The 15445-nt window shown below is 39.6% G+C and overlaps 1 protein-coding gene across 1 annotated transcript; it reads right to left on the bottom strand.

Annotated features, from left to right (window-relative positions):
- Nucleotides 1–969: 969 nt before the first annotated feature.
- LOC118937845 (NLR family CARD domain-containing protein 3-like) lies at nucleotides 970–6406 on the bottom strand. Its single transcript, XM_036939587.1, has 5 exons — nucleotides 6269–6406; nucleotides 3858–3974; nucleotides 3529–3616; nucleotides 3170–3398; nucleotides 970–2786 (listed from the first exon to the last, which is right to left on the bottom strand). Exons 1-5 carry the CDS (start codon nucleotides 6394–6396, stop codon nucleotides 985–987), a joined length of 2364 nt encoding a protein of 787 aa, XP_036795482.1. The 5' UTR covers nucleotides 6397–6406; the 3' UTR covers nucleotides 970–984.
- Nucleotides 6407–15445: the final 9039 nt, after the last annotated feature.

Genomic DNA, 15445 nt, shown 5'->3' with positions numbered 1-15445 from the left:
TACAACAAAACATGCTAACCTCTCACCATTACCAATAACAGAGGATACAACAAAACATGCTAACCTCTCACCATTACCAGTAACAGAGGCTACAACAAAACATGCTAACCTCTCACCATTACCAATAACAGAGGGGGTCTGATCTTTGTGCCTCTGTAACTTTCTCATTCATCATTATTCTCGATTCATTCATGATTATTCATAATCATGGTAGCATCCACATGAATGTAGAAAACATCTTCTATTCTTACTGACAATACAAGTGAAGTGACTCCAAAATGACAGGACATTATTCACCATTCAGTTTCTATTAGGAAAACATCTAAAACACAACCAAGACAAACTGCAAATGAATTCAACAAGTTTGTAGAATCACAAGATTAATGTAATCACTGGAGGCATGGAATATGGGACCAAATACTAAACTTACAACTACTTTAATACAATATATGTGGATATAACCGAATAATTACGACTTTTCAAATGGGAGAACTACATACATAAAGTGCTTTCATATCTGATAATACTGACCTCAGAGTCTCCAGTTTACAGTGGGGATTCCCCAGTCCAGCAGAGAGCAGCTTCACTCCTGAATCCTTCAGGTCATTGTTACTCAGGTCCAGCTCTCTCAGGTGTGAGGGGTTTGACTCCAGAACTGAGACCAGAGAAGCACAGCCTTCCTCTGTCACTCCACAGCCTGACAGCCTGACAAAGAGATCATCATGACTTAACAAACACACTGTTCATTTAACACCAGTAGTGTAGAAGGACAATGGTAGATGCATTTGGTTTATTCTCTCAAACAACATATAGATTCTTCCGTCTCCTAGAATTGTATGGTCATATTGGTATACTAATGTGAAAATCAATGAATTTATTCAATATGTTTTTCAAAATAATATATTATACATATTATAATACATATTTTTCTCTGAACTGAATATTTATTCCTGATGATTAGTTCTTAAATGTAATTTTATTTACTCACAGAACAGCTCTGGAGGCTTTGACCACTGGCAGCAGCCTCAGAAGACCTTCCTCTGATCTGGAGTATTTCTTCAGGTCAAACACGTCCAGATCCTTTTCTGAAGTCAGCAACACAAAGACCAGAGCTGACCACTGTGCAGGTGACAGGTTGGGTTTTGAGAGACTTCCTGATCTCAGGAAGCTTTGGATCTCCTCCACTAGAGAATGGTCATTCAGTTCATTCAGACAGTGGAACAGATTGATGCTCCTCTCTGGAGAGGGATTCTCCCTGATCTTCTCCTTGATGTACTTGACTGTTTCTTCATGGCTCTGTGAGCTGCTTGTCTTTGTCAGTAGACCTCGTAAGTGCTTCTGATTGGACTCCAGTGAGAGGCCCAGAAGGAAGCGGAGGAAAAGGTCCAGGTTTCCCGTCTCACTTTGTAAGGCTTTATCCACAGCACTCTTGTAGAAAGTAACTTCAGTAACTTTAGGCTTCTCTCTGAAGAGCGACAAAAAGTATCTGAACATTGATTGAGGTTCGTCCATTAGATTCTCATTGTTGTTGATGAATGAGAGGAACACATATACAGCAGCCAGAAACTCCTGAATGCTCAGATGTACGAAGCAGTACACCTTGTCCTGGTACAGCCCACATTCCTCTTTAAAGAGCTGTGTGCACAATCCTGAGTACACTGAGGCTTCATTAACATCAACGCCAGACTCTTTCAGGTCTTCTTCATAGAAAATCAGATTGCCCTTCACAAGCTGTTGAAAAGCCAGTTTTCCCAGTGACAGAATGCTATCTTTATTCCAGTGTGGACCTGTATCTTCTTTCCCAAGATACTTTTCATTCTTCTGTTTGGTATGAAACACCACAAGGTGTGTGTACATCTCAGTCAGAGTCTTGGGCATCTCTTCTCTCTTCTGTTCCAGCATGTGTTCAAGGACTGTTGCAGAAATCCAACAGAAGACTGGAATGTGGCACATGATGTGGAGGCTCCTTGATGTCTTTATGTGTGAGATGATTCTGCTGGCCAGGTCCTCATCACTGAATCTCTTCCTGAAGTACTCCTCCTTCTGTGGGTCATTGAACCCTCGTACCTCTGTCACCTGGTCAACACACCCTGAAGGGATCTTATTGGCTGCTGCAGGTCGGGTAGTTATCCAGAGGAGAGCAGAGGGAAGCAGATTTCCCTTGATGAGATTTGTCAGCAGAACATCCACTGAGGTTGACTCTGTGACGTCCCAACAGATCTTGTTCTTCTGGAAGTCTAGGGGCAGTCGGCACTCATCCAGACCATCAAAGATGAACAGAACTTTGTACTTGTTGTAGTTGGAGATTCTTGATTGTTTGGTTTCCATTGAGAAGTGATTGAGAAGTTCAATGAAAGTGTGTTTGTCCTCTTTCATCAAATTCAGCTCCCGAAAAGGGAATGAAAATACAAATTGGACATCCTGATTTGCTTTTCCTTCAGCCCAGTCCAGAATGAACTTCTGCACAGAGACTGTTTTTCCAATGCCAGCGACTCCCTTTGTCTGCACAGTTCTGATAAGTTTGTCTGGTCCAGTTAAGGTTTTGAAGATGTCGTTACATTTGATTGCAGTCTCTGGTCTTGCTTGTTTCCTGATTGTTGTCTCAATCTGTCTCAGTTCATGTTCATTATTGACCTCTCCTGTTCCACCCTCTGTGATGTAGAGCTCTGTGTAGATATTATTGAGAAGTGTTGGGTTTCCTTGTTTAGCGATCCCCTCAAATACACATTGAAACTTCTTCTTTAGATTAGATTTGAGTTCACGTTGGCAAATCACAGCAAGCTCATCTGAATGAATAAATAACACAGAGGATAATAATATTACGTCTGTTTTAATGTCTACAGTATTGTAGGGTTGTTATAAAGTTTTACATTATAATAATTTATTCTCTTAACTGACTGTATAAATGTGTAAATGTTGTCATAATGCATTACAGACTGGTGTGACTGATTAATATTATTATTGGTATTATTGATGGTATTATTAATGTTGTCTCTCTCTCTCTAAATGAATCACCACAACACATCCCTGCTGCTACTTGATGAGGTCACTAGGTGTTGTGTTAAGGCTGCTACAATATCATTGAGTTACACAGCTACTTTAGCTGTACTTTAGCTACATATTTTAAATGTTAAGAAACAGCATTCAACATGAGGCAGACAGCTCTTACATTTCTCCAGTGTGTCAGCAAGCTCCTTCTGGTTCATTTTCCTCAGGATGTGCAGTGTGATCTTCAGAGCCCCCTCTCTGGCACTGCTCTCCTGCTTCTCATCTTCAGCATCCACCACTTCATTATCCTGCTTCTGACTCTCAAAGCCTTCTGGGAGTTCTGGACTAAGAATCCTCTTGAACATCTTCATCTCGTTCTTCACAAATGTCATAATTTTCTCTTCAAGCATCTGAAATAAATAAAGTAAATAAGTTAAGCAAGAGAAGAAATGCTTTCTCATTAACACATTAATGAATGATTGACAGATCAACTTTACTTGAGGTAAACAAAAAACACATGTACATAACAGGACCACATACACTGAATATGGAGTCCAGGAGGTCTGTTTGATGACTCTGGGAAGACTGACCACTGAGAATCTCTGACTCTGATCTCCCCTGTTGGTTTCTGTGGACAAAACATGAGATTACATCTCCTCATCCAGGGAGTACACACACACACACACACACACAAAGGGAGGGAGGGAATGTTGTGTTTGTTTAATATTGTTTTAGGACTATGAAATTGGCCAAAATTATTAGCCTATGGATTATGAAAACAACAACAATAAATGGGAAAATGGGAGAGGAGAAATGACTAGAGACAGTGTTGTTTAACTCACTGACCAGGACCCATGAGTTCTTCTTACCTTTGTTCAGTAGAAAAGTCTCCCTCTCTAAAGTTTATAGGTTGATCCATAGACCGGTCACTCTTCATGGACACACAGCTGGGAACAGGGGAGGCTGGTCTCTCCTGCTGGATTGGTCTTCAACACAACAGAGACAAACATGACATCCCTCATCTACTCTGAGCTCAGATGGGGAAACAGAAGAAGAGTTTCACAAATAGAACCGACTTCAAGACGCTCGTTGCAGCGCGCGAGCAGTGTGTCATTTTTAATAACGAGATTAATTTAGCGACGCGAGCGTTGTAGTCAGTCTGTCAGCCCTGCTAAAAGGCTGGTGTCGTTACTCTGCCTTCTCCGGGGGATGTTGAGGTAAATTTACTAACCGGGAGGGTTGAATGATGTAATTTATTGGAGGGCTGGAAGACGCACTCTCGAGGTTGTTTACTCACAATATCAGATATTAAGATGATTTTTATAATGAATGTATACTGAGGTTGAGGTTCTGACTAGTGATTATTTACCCGGGGTTCAATACCTGCTATTGTTACTATTTATTTAGGTTTAAACACTAAAGTTACCGTCCATCTAGTGAAGAGAGGAGAACCGGACAGAGGTAGCCAGCATCCGTCAACGAGAGAGGGAGAAGCCTCACCGGGATTTAACAGGTGGAAGAAACAACCGGGGAGCTCCATCGGTCCACAAGAAATGCAGACAGCCGGTGATGATGTAGTGGTAGCTATGGTAACTAGGATGCTGCTGGTAGAGTAGCTAGCTAGATTACCGAGCTGTACCGACTAGCTAGGATAACTAGGATGCTGCTGGTAGAGTAGCTAGCTAGCTTACCGAGCTGTACCGACTAGCTAGGATAACTAGGATGCTGCTGGTAGAGTAGCTAGCTAGCTTACCGAGCTGTACTGACTAGCTAGGATAACTAGGATGCTGCTGGTAGAGTAGCTAGCTAGATTACCGAGCTGTACCGACTAGCTAGGATAACTAGGATGCTGCTGGTAGAGTAGCTAGCTAGATTACCGAGCTGTACCGACTAGCTAGGATAACTAGGATGCTGCTGGTAGAGTAGCTAGATAGCTTACCGAGCTATACCGACTAGCTAGGATAACTAGGATGCTGCCGGTAGAGTAGCTAACTAGCTTACCGAGCTGTACTGACTAGCTAAGATAACTAGGATGCTGCTGGTAGAGTAGCTAGCTAGATTACCGAGCTGTACCGACTAGCTTGGTTAGTTAGCAGGTCGTTCGTCTGTCCCTCGTTTCGATGACGAATCCGGTGAAACACAAATTGAAACAAGGATAGAGAGTGAAAAGGATCTGGCTACACTCACACTGTCCCTGACCGTAAAGAAAAAAGCAAATTGAACAATAAACTTCGGTGTCTCAACACTGTAACAAACTCGTAACGTCGTTATTCCCCAAGATCACCTCAATCCACTCTGCGCGTAACCGGCTTGGCGCCACACCGTACGGGGTGGCGGACAGTTTTGTACGCGGACAGTTCTGTACGGGGACGCGGACAGTTCTGTACGGGGACGCGGACAGTTCTGTACGGGGACGCGGACAGTTCTGTACGGGGACGCGGACAGTTCTGTACGGGGACGCGGACAGTTCTGTACGGGGACGCGGACAATTCTGTACGGGGACGCGGACAGTTCCAGAACGCGGACATGAGCAGTGCAACACAATCAACTAAACCCAGTCTTTACGTTGGGTTACATTGGTAATATTCATTTTTTATCATTATGTTAAACAAACATTCTGTTTTTTTATAACAATTCCATATTTTAATAAACATTCCATATTTAATTATCTACATCATGTTATTTCAAGTTCTCCCTTTGGAGCACAACATCATGTTGTTAAAAAATAATCCTAAATTGTGCATGGCTACAAATTGGGCAATTGAAGGCGTCTAGGGCGTAATATGTGTTAGATGAAAATGAACATTGTATGCAATGTTGTAGGCAACATGATGGTAATATTGTCAATATTCTGCTTGTACAACCATCAAAATTGGTAAAAAAATAAATAAAAATGCATTCCATTATATTAGGTAATAATTAAGAGTAGGGTTAGGGTTAGAGAGGAGGCAAAGTGGTCGTGTCATGTGAAAATTCTATCAAATGTCTAACATTGCAACGAGTACAGTCAGGGTGCCGTGGAACCCCTGCAGTACCTCCACAGACCCCGGATTGAGAACCCCTGCAGTACCTCCACAGACCCCGGATTGAGAACCCCTGCAGTACCTCCACAGACCCCGGATTGAGAACCCCTGCAGTACCTCCACAGACCCCGGATTGAGAACTCCTTATTTAGCAGATGTTCTTATCCAGAACGCTTTACAGTAAGTTCATTCATCTTAAAATAGCTATTTATTTTGGAAATAAACTTAATAAATTCTTCAAAAAATTGTCATCTTACCTCTTAGATTTGGTGTCATGTCCCCCAGAGAGATACATTTTAGAGGCAGGGCCATCCTCCTCTCTCTCCCCATAGAGACTCATTTTAGAGGCAGAGCCCCCCTCCTCTCTCTCCCCAGAGAGACTCATTTTAGAGAACCGACCCCTAAACAGAGATCCAACATGTTGGTTGTGGTTAACACAGTGTCAACTAAACAGAGATCCAACATGTTGGTTGTGGTTAACACAGTGACAACTAAACAGAGATCCAACATGTTGGTTTTGGTTAACACAGTGACAACTAATTATTGATTATAATTATTATTATTATTAATTATTACAACTAATTATTTAAGGTCAATTGTTCTCATGTATTCATTATCTCTTTGAGAAATAAAACATTTACTAACAGACATAAAAACAGTCAGGTGATTTAATGCATCACATGAACATGTAGCTGTGACATTTAATCTCCATTTAATCTCAATAATAATAAGTCACTGTTTGTTTTTATTTTTTATTTTACCTTTATTTTACTAGGCAAGTCAGTTAAGAACAAATTCTTATTTTCAATGACGGCCTAGGAACAGTGGGTTAACTGTTCAGGGGCAGAACGACAGATTGTCAGCTTGTCAGCTCGGGGGTTTGAACTTGCAACCTTCCAGTTACTAGTCCAACGCTCTAACCACTATGCTACCCTGCCGTTAAGGTAGTTCTAGACAGTACAGCAACAATAATAACAATAATAACAATAATAATAATAATAATAATAAGTCACTGTTTGTTAAGGTAGTTCTAGACAGTACAGCAACAATAATAATAATAATAATAAGTCACTGTTTATTAAGGTAGTTCTAGACAGTACTGCAACAATAATAACAATAATAATAATAATAATAATAACAATAATAATAATAATAATAATAATAATAATAATAATAAGTCACTGTTTGTTAAGGTAGTTCTAGACAGTACAGCAACAATAATAATAATAATAATAATAATAATAATAAGTCACTGTTTGTTAAGGTAGTTCTAGACAGTACTGCAACACAAGGCCATGTCTCACACTTGTTTTTATTCACCAAAAGTGGCTATTTATTGTCTTTCAGTCTGTTCTTTCTTTTCTAAACGTATCTGAGAATATAGACAGAAGGGCTAAAACGGACTTGATTGATCTGAGGGGGAAATCATTGATCCATTCAGAATCTTTTTTTGCATCAAGTGATATGTAGATGTTATATTATGTAAAGTAGACTAGGTTATAATGTATAGTAGTGGGTTGTTAGTGATATATAGATGTTATATTATGTAAAGTAGACTAGGTTATAATGTATGGTAGTGGGTTGTTAGTGATATGTAGATGTTATATTATGTAAAGTAGACTAGGTTATAATGTATAGTAGTGGGTTGTTAGTGATATGTAGATGTTATATTATGTATAGTAGACTAGGTTATAATGTATAGTAGTGGGTTGTTAGTGATATGTTATATTATGTAAAGTAGACTAGGTTATAATGTATAGTAGTGGGTTGTTAGTGATGTGTAGATGTTATATTATGTAAAGTAGACTAGGTTATAATGTATAGTAGTGGGTTGTTAGTGATATGTTATATTATGTAAAGTAGACTAGGTTATAATGTATAGTAGTGGGTTGTTAGTGATGTGTAGATGTTATATTATGTAAAGTAGACTAGGTTATAATTTATAGTAGTGGGTTGTTAGTGATATGTAGATGTTATATTATGTAAAGTAGACTAGGCTATAATGTATAATAGTGGGTTGTTAGTGATATGTTATATTATGTAAAGTAGACTAGGTTATAATGTATAGTAGTGGGTTGTTAGTGATATGTAGATGTTATATAATGTAAAGTAGACTAGGTTATAATGTATAGTAGTGGGTTGTTAGTGATATGTAGATGTTATATTATGTAAAGTAGACTAGGTTATAATGTATAGTAGTGGGTTGTTAGTGATATGTAGATGTTATATTATGTAAAGTAGACTAGGTTATAATGTATAGTAGTGGTTGTTAGTGATATGTAGATGTTATATTATGTAAAGTAGGCTAGGTTATAATGTATAGTAGTGGGTTGTTAGTGATATGTAGATGTTATATTATGTACAGTAGACTAGGTTATAATGTATAGTAGTGGGTTGTTAGTGATATGTTATATTATGTAAAGTAGACTAGGTTATAATGTATAGTAGTGGGTTGTTAGTGATATATAGATGTTATATTATGTAAAGTAGACTAGGTTATAATGTATAGTAGTGGGTTGTTAGTGATATGTTATATTATGTAAAGTAGACTAGGTTATAATGTATAATAGTGGGTTGTTAGTGATATGTAGATGTTATATTATGTAAAGTAGACTAGGTTATAATGTATAGTAGTGGGTTGTTAGTGATATGTAGATGTTATATTATGTAAAGTAGACTAGGTTATAATGTATAGTAGGGGGTTGTTAGTGATATATTATATTATGTAAAGTAGACTAGGTTATAATGTATAGTAGTGGGTTGTTAGTGATATGTAGATGTTATATTATGTAAAGTAGACTAGGTTATAATGTATAGTAGTGGGTTGTTAGTGATATGTAGATGTTATATTATGTAAAGTAGACTAGGTTATAATGTATAGTAGTGGGTTGTTAGTGATATGTAGATGTTATATTATGTAAAGTAGACTAGGTTATAATGTATAGTAGTGGGTTGTTAGTGATATGTAGATGTTATATTATGTAGAGTAGACTAGGTTATAATGTATAGTAGTGGGTTGTTAGTGATATGTAGATGTTATATTATGTAAAGTAGACTAGGTTATGTATATAACCTACATATCATAGATGACCAGTCTAAACCTGTTCAGATCAGTTCACATAATGTTATAGTCCTACCAGTAGCAGGACAGAGAATGTACTGTATATAGCCTACATATCATAGATGACCAGTCTAAACCTGTTCAGATCAGTTCACATAATGTTATAGTCCTACCAGTAGCAGGACAGAGAATGTACTGTATATAACCTACATATCATAGATGACCAGTCTAAATCTGTTCAGGTCAGTTCACATAATGTTATAGTCCTTCCAGTAGCAGGACAGAGAATGTACTGTATATAACCTACATATCATAGATGACCAGTCTAAACCTGTTCAGGTCAGTTCACATAATGTTATAGTCCTACCAGTAGCAGGACAGAGAATGTCCACTATATATACAAAAGTATGTGGACACCCCTTCAAATGAGTGGATTCGGCTATTTCAGCCACACCTGTTGCTGACAGGTGAATAGAATCGAGCACACCACCATGCAATCTCCACAGACAAACATTGGCAGTAGAATGACCTAACGGAAGATCTCAGTGCCTTTCAACGTGGCACCGTCATAGGATGCCACCTTTCCAACATGTCAGTTCATTCATTTAGGTCAACATTGGATCATTCAGAGATCCTCACTGACTGGAGGGGCTGAATAATTTTGCACGCCCAATTTTTCAGTTTTTGATTTGTTAAAAAAGTTTGAAATATCCAATAAATGTCGTTCCACTTCATGATTGTGTCCCACTTGTTGTTGATTCTTCACAAAAAAATACAGTTTTATATCTTTATGTTTGAAGCCTGAAATGTGGCAAAAGGTCACAAAGTTCAAGGGGGCCGAATACTTTCGCAAGGCACTGTATATATATATATCCCAATGCTCCAGGGCAGTGATTGGGGACACAGCCCTGTGTAGGGTGCTGTCTTTTGGATGGAACGTTAAACGGGTCTCCTGACTCTCTGAGGTCATTAGAGATCCCATGGCACTTATTGTAAGAGTAGGGGTGTTAACCCCGGTGTCCTGGTTAAATTCCCAATCTGGCCATCAAACCATCACGGTCACCTAATAATCCCCAGTTAACAATTGGCTCATTCATCCCCCTCCTCTCCCCTGTAACTATTCCCCAGGTCGTTGCTGCAAATGAGAACGTGTTCTCAGTCAACCTACCTGGTGAAACAATGGATAAATAATAAAGGTGTCTTTACTTTTACTCAGGAATGAAAATGTAGTACTTTTTCCAACACTGTTCTAACGTTCCATATGAGACACAGTTTCAACAGACATTCTGGAACTGCGTTCTGTTTCCACCACTGTTCTAATGTTCCATATGAGACACAGTTTCAACAGACATTCTGGAACTGCGTTCTGTTTCCACCACTGTTCTAATGTTCCATATGAGACACAGTTTCAACAGACATTCTGGAACTGCGTTCTGTTTCCACCACTGTTCTAACCTTCCATATGAGACACAGTTTCAACAGACATTCTGGAACTGAGTTCTGTTTCCACCACTGTTCTAACCTTCCATATGAGACACAGTTTCAACAGACATTCTGGAACTGAGTTCTGTTTCCACCACTGTTCTAATGTTCCATATGAGACACAGTTTCAACAGACATTCTAGAACTGCGTTCTGTTTCCACCACTGTTCTAATGTTCCATATGAGACACAGTTTCAACAGACATTCTGGAACTGTGTTCTGTTTCCACCACTGTTCTAATGTTCCATATGAGACACAGTTTCAACAGACATTCTGGAACTGAGTTCTGTTTCCACCACTGTTCTAATGTTCCATATGAGACACAGTTTCAACAGACATTCTGGAACTGAGTTCTGTTTCCACCACTGTTCTAATGTTCCATATGAGACACAGTTTCAACAGACATTCTGGAACTGCGTTCTGTTTCCACCACTGTTCTAATGTTCCATATGAGACACAGTTTCAACAGACATTCTGGAACTGCGTTCTGTTTCCACCACTGTTCTAATGTTCCATATGAGACACAGTTTCAACAGACATTCTGGAACTGAGTTCTGTTTCCACCACTGTTCTAATGTTCCATATGAGACACAGTTTCAACAGACATTCTGGAACTGCGTTCTGTTTCCACCACTGTTCTAATGTTCCATATGAGACACAGTTTCAACAGACATTCTGGAACTGCGTTCTGTTTCCACCACTGTTCTAACGTTCCATATGAGACACAGTTTCAACAGACATTCTGGAACTGCGTTCTGTTTCCACCACTGTTCTAACGTTCCATATGAGACACAGTTTCAACAGACATTCTGGAACTGTGTTCTGTTTCCACCGCTGTTCTAATGTTCCACATGAGACACAGTTTCAACAGACATTCTGGAACTGAGTTCTGTTTCCACCGCTGTTCTAACGTTCCATATGAGACACAGTTTCAACAGACATTCTGGAACTGAGTTCTGTTTCCACCACTGTTCTAACGTTCCATATGAGACACAGTTTCAACAGACATTCTGGAACTGAGTTCTGTTTCCACCGCTGTTCTAACGTTCCATATGAGACACAGTTTCAACAGACATTCTGGAACTGAGTTCTGTTTCCACCGCTGTTCTAACGTTCCATATGAGACACAGTTTCAACAGACATTCTGGAACTGAGTTCTGTTTCCAACACTGTTCTAACGTTCCATATGAGACACAGTTTCAACAGACATTCTGGAACTGAGTTCTGTTTCCACCACTGTTCTAACGTTCCATATGAGACACAGTTTCAACAGACATTCTGGAACTGAGTTCTGTTTCCACCACTGTTCTAACGTTCCATATGAGACACAGTTTCAACAGACATTCTGGAACTGAGTTCTGTTTCCAACACTGTTCTAACGTTCCATATGAGACACAGTTTCAACAGACATTCTGGAACTGAGTTCTGTTTCCACCACTGTTCTAACGTTCCATATGAGACACAGTTTCAACAGACATTCTGGAACTGAGTTCTGTTTCCACCACTGTTCTAACGTTCCATATGAGACACAGTTTCAACAGACATTCTGGAACTGAGTTCTGTTTCCACCACTGTTCTAACGTTCCATATGAGTCACAGTTTCAACAGACATTCTGGAACTGAGTTCTGTTTCCACCACTGTTCTAACGTTCCATATGAGTCACAGTTTCAACAGACATTCTGGAACTGTGTTCTGTTTCCACCACTGTTCTAACGTTCCATATGAGTCACAGTTTCAACAGACATTCTGGAACTGAGTTCTGTTTCCACCACTGTTCTAACGTTCCATATGAGTCACAGTTTCAACAGACATTCTGGAACTGAGTTCTGTTTCCACCACTGTTCTAACGTTCCATATGAGTCACAGTTTCAACAGACATTCTGGAACTGAGTTCTGTTTCCACCACTGTTCTAACGTTCCATATGAGTCACAGTTTCAACAGACATTCTGGAACTGTGTTCTGTTTCCACCACTGTTCTAACGTTCCATATGAGACACAGTTTCAACAGACATTCTGGAACTGAGTTCTGTTTCCACCACTGTTCTAACGTTCCATATGAGTCACAGTTTCAACAGACATTCTGGAACTGAGTTCTGTTTCCACCACTGTTCTAACGTTCCATATGAGTCACAGTTTCAACAGACATTCTGGAACTGAGTTCTGTTTCCACCACTGTTCTAACGTTCCATATGAGACACAGTTTCAACAGACATTCTGGAACTGAGTTCTGTTTCCACCACTGTTCTAACGTTCCATATGAGACACAGTTTCAACAGACATTCTGGAACTGTGTTCTGTTTCCACCACTGTTCTAACGTTCCATATGAGACACAGTTTCAACAGACATTCTGGAACTGAGTTCTGTTTCCACCACTGTTCTAACGTTCCATATGAGTCACAGTTTCAACAGACATTCTGGAACTGAGTTCTGTTTCCACCACTGTTCTAACGTTCCATATGAGTCACAGTTTCAACAGACATTCTGGAACTGAGTTCTGTTTCCACCACTGTTCTAACGTTCCATATGAGACACAGTTTCAACAGACATTCTGGAACTGAGTTCTGTTTCCACCACTGTTCTAACGTTCCATATGAGACACATTTTCAACAGACATTCTGGAACTGAGTTCTGTTTCCACCACTGTTCTAACGTTCCATATGAGACACAGTTTCAACAGACATTCTGGAACTGAGTTCTGTTTCCACCACTGTTCTAACGTTCCATATGAGACACAGTTTCAACAGACATTCTGGAACTGAGTTCTGTTTCCACCACTGTTCTAACGTTCCATATGAGACACAGTTTCAACAGACATTCTGGAACTGAGTTCTGTTTCCACCACTGTTCTAACGTTCCATATGAGACACAGTTTCAACAGACATTCTGGAACTGAGTTCTGTTTCCACCACTGTTCTAACGTTCCATATGAGACACAGTTTCAACAGACATTCTGGAACTGAGTTCTGTTTCCACCACTGTTCTAACGTTCCATATGAGACACAGTTTCAACAGACATTCTGGAACTGAGTTCTGTTTCCACCACTGTTCTAACGTTCCATATGAGACACAGTTTCAACAGACATTCTGGAACTGAGTTCTGTTTCCACCACTGTTCTAACGTTCCATATGAGACACAGTTTCAACAGACATTCTGGAACTGAGTTCTGTTTCCACCACTGTTCTAACGTTCCATATGAGACCCATTTTCAACAGACATTCTGGAACTGAGTTCTGTTTCCACCACTGTTCTAACGTTCCATATGAGACACAGTTTCAACAGACATTCTGGAACTGAGTTCTGTTTCCACCACTGTTCTAATGTTCCATATGAGACACAGTTTCAACAGACATTCTGGAACTGCGTTCTGTTTCCACCACTGTTCTAACGTTCCATATGAGACACAGTTTCAACAGACATTCTGGAACTGCGTCGGCTACAAAGTTACTTTACATTTCATATCAGGAAATAAAGTAACGGTCACTGGGTGAATTAGTTGTGCATTGCCCGGCTCCCCGGGTGGGCAGAGTTTGAGCATTTTACACCATTCCATTGGTCCTTAAAGTATATGTCCACCCAACTGTAGCACAGGGTCATGCAAAACAAACTTCCCACTGTCGCAGAGACACCGAGTTCTAATCCCAGACGTGTTTCTTCAAGACATCTCTCTTACATTATTTTGGATAAACATATAATTTACTCTAAACCAAGTTTAGCTGTGTTTTTTTTTTCTCCAAAATGTGAGTTACTGTAGGACTTTAATAATTGTAAGCAGGCCTACAAACCAAAAAGGTTTTAATTTGAGAATGTTCATTTGTATGCCTCAAATATTAAACTGTCTTAAAATATGTGATGATTAGTTGAATCAGGTGTGTAAGTGCTGGTAAGAACAAAAGGATTGAGGAACCCTGAGATAAACATAAAACAATATAATTGAAAAGCTCCTCCACCATCTTTACCAGACGTGTTACTGATAACATGTCGGACTACTGATTAGTTTACACTTTGAAAACTGCTGTCTGTCAGCAACTCAGCTCAAGTAGCAGTTCTACTAACGAGTAATATCTCATTACAGGTATTCATTCTCTTACTGTGTCCAATAGAATAAGTTATTTTACAGAAATACCTACTTTATTTTTCAATAATCTCCATATAGTGTTTTCTGCTCTGTCGTCTCAAAATGGATCCTGAACAAAAGAACAACTTTACTTTCTGTTTAAGCTCAGTCGCCTCCCCAACCTGATAATAAAGTGTTATATTGGTATCTTCCACTAGATGGCAGTAAACACCTGCTGTAACTAGACATTACAACTATGTGTTCTGTTTCAGCTCAGCCGTCTCCCCACCCTGATAATAAAGTGTTATATTGGTATCTTCCACTAGATGACAGTAAACACCTGCTGTAACTAGACTTTACAACTATGTGTTCTGTTTCATACAGGCAGTGTCCCAGAGGAGGAGTGTTGCTCTAGGATCCGGTCCCCCTCTCCATGTAATCTGATTCATTATGATCTAGGATCAGGTCCCCCTCTCCATGTAATCTGATTCATTATGATCTAGGATCAGGTCCCCCTCTCCATGTAATCTGATTCATTATGATCTAGGATCAGGTCCCTTCTCTCCATGTAATCTGATTCATTATGATCTAGGATCAGGTCCCCCTCTCCATGTAATCTGATTCATTATGATCTAGGATCAGGTCCCCCTCTCCATGTAATCTGATTCATTATGATCTAGGATCAGGTCCCCCTCTCCATGCAATCTGATTCATTATGATCTAGGATCAGGTCCCTCCTCTCCATGCAATCTGATTCATTATGATCTAGGATCAGGTCCTCCTCTCCATGTAATCTGATTCATTATGATCTAGGATCAGGTCCCCCTCTCCAT

Source organism: Oncorhynchus mykiss, chromosome 12, assembly GCF_013265735.2.
Source record: "Oncorhynchus mykiss isolate Arlee chromosome 12, USDA_OmykA_1.1, whole genome shotgun sequence".
In the NCBI taxonomy this organism is placed as follows: domain Eukaryota; kingdom Metazoa; phylum Chordata; class Actinopteri; order Salmoniformes; family Salmonidae; genus Oncorhynchus; species Oncorhynchus mykiss.
Note: the sequence above shows the minus strand (reverse complement) of the source record. Positions and strands in the feature narration are given on the sequence as shown.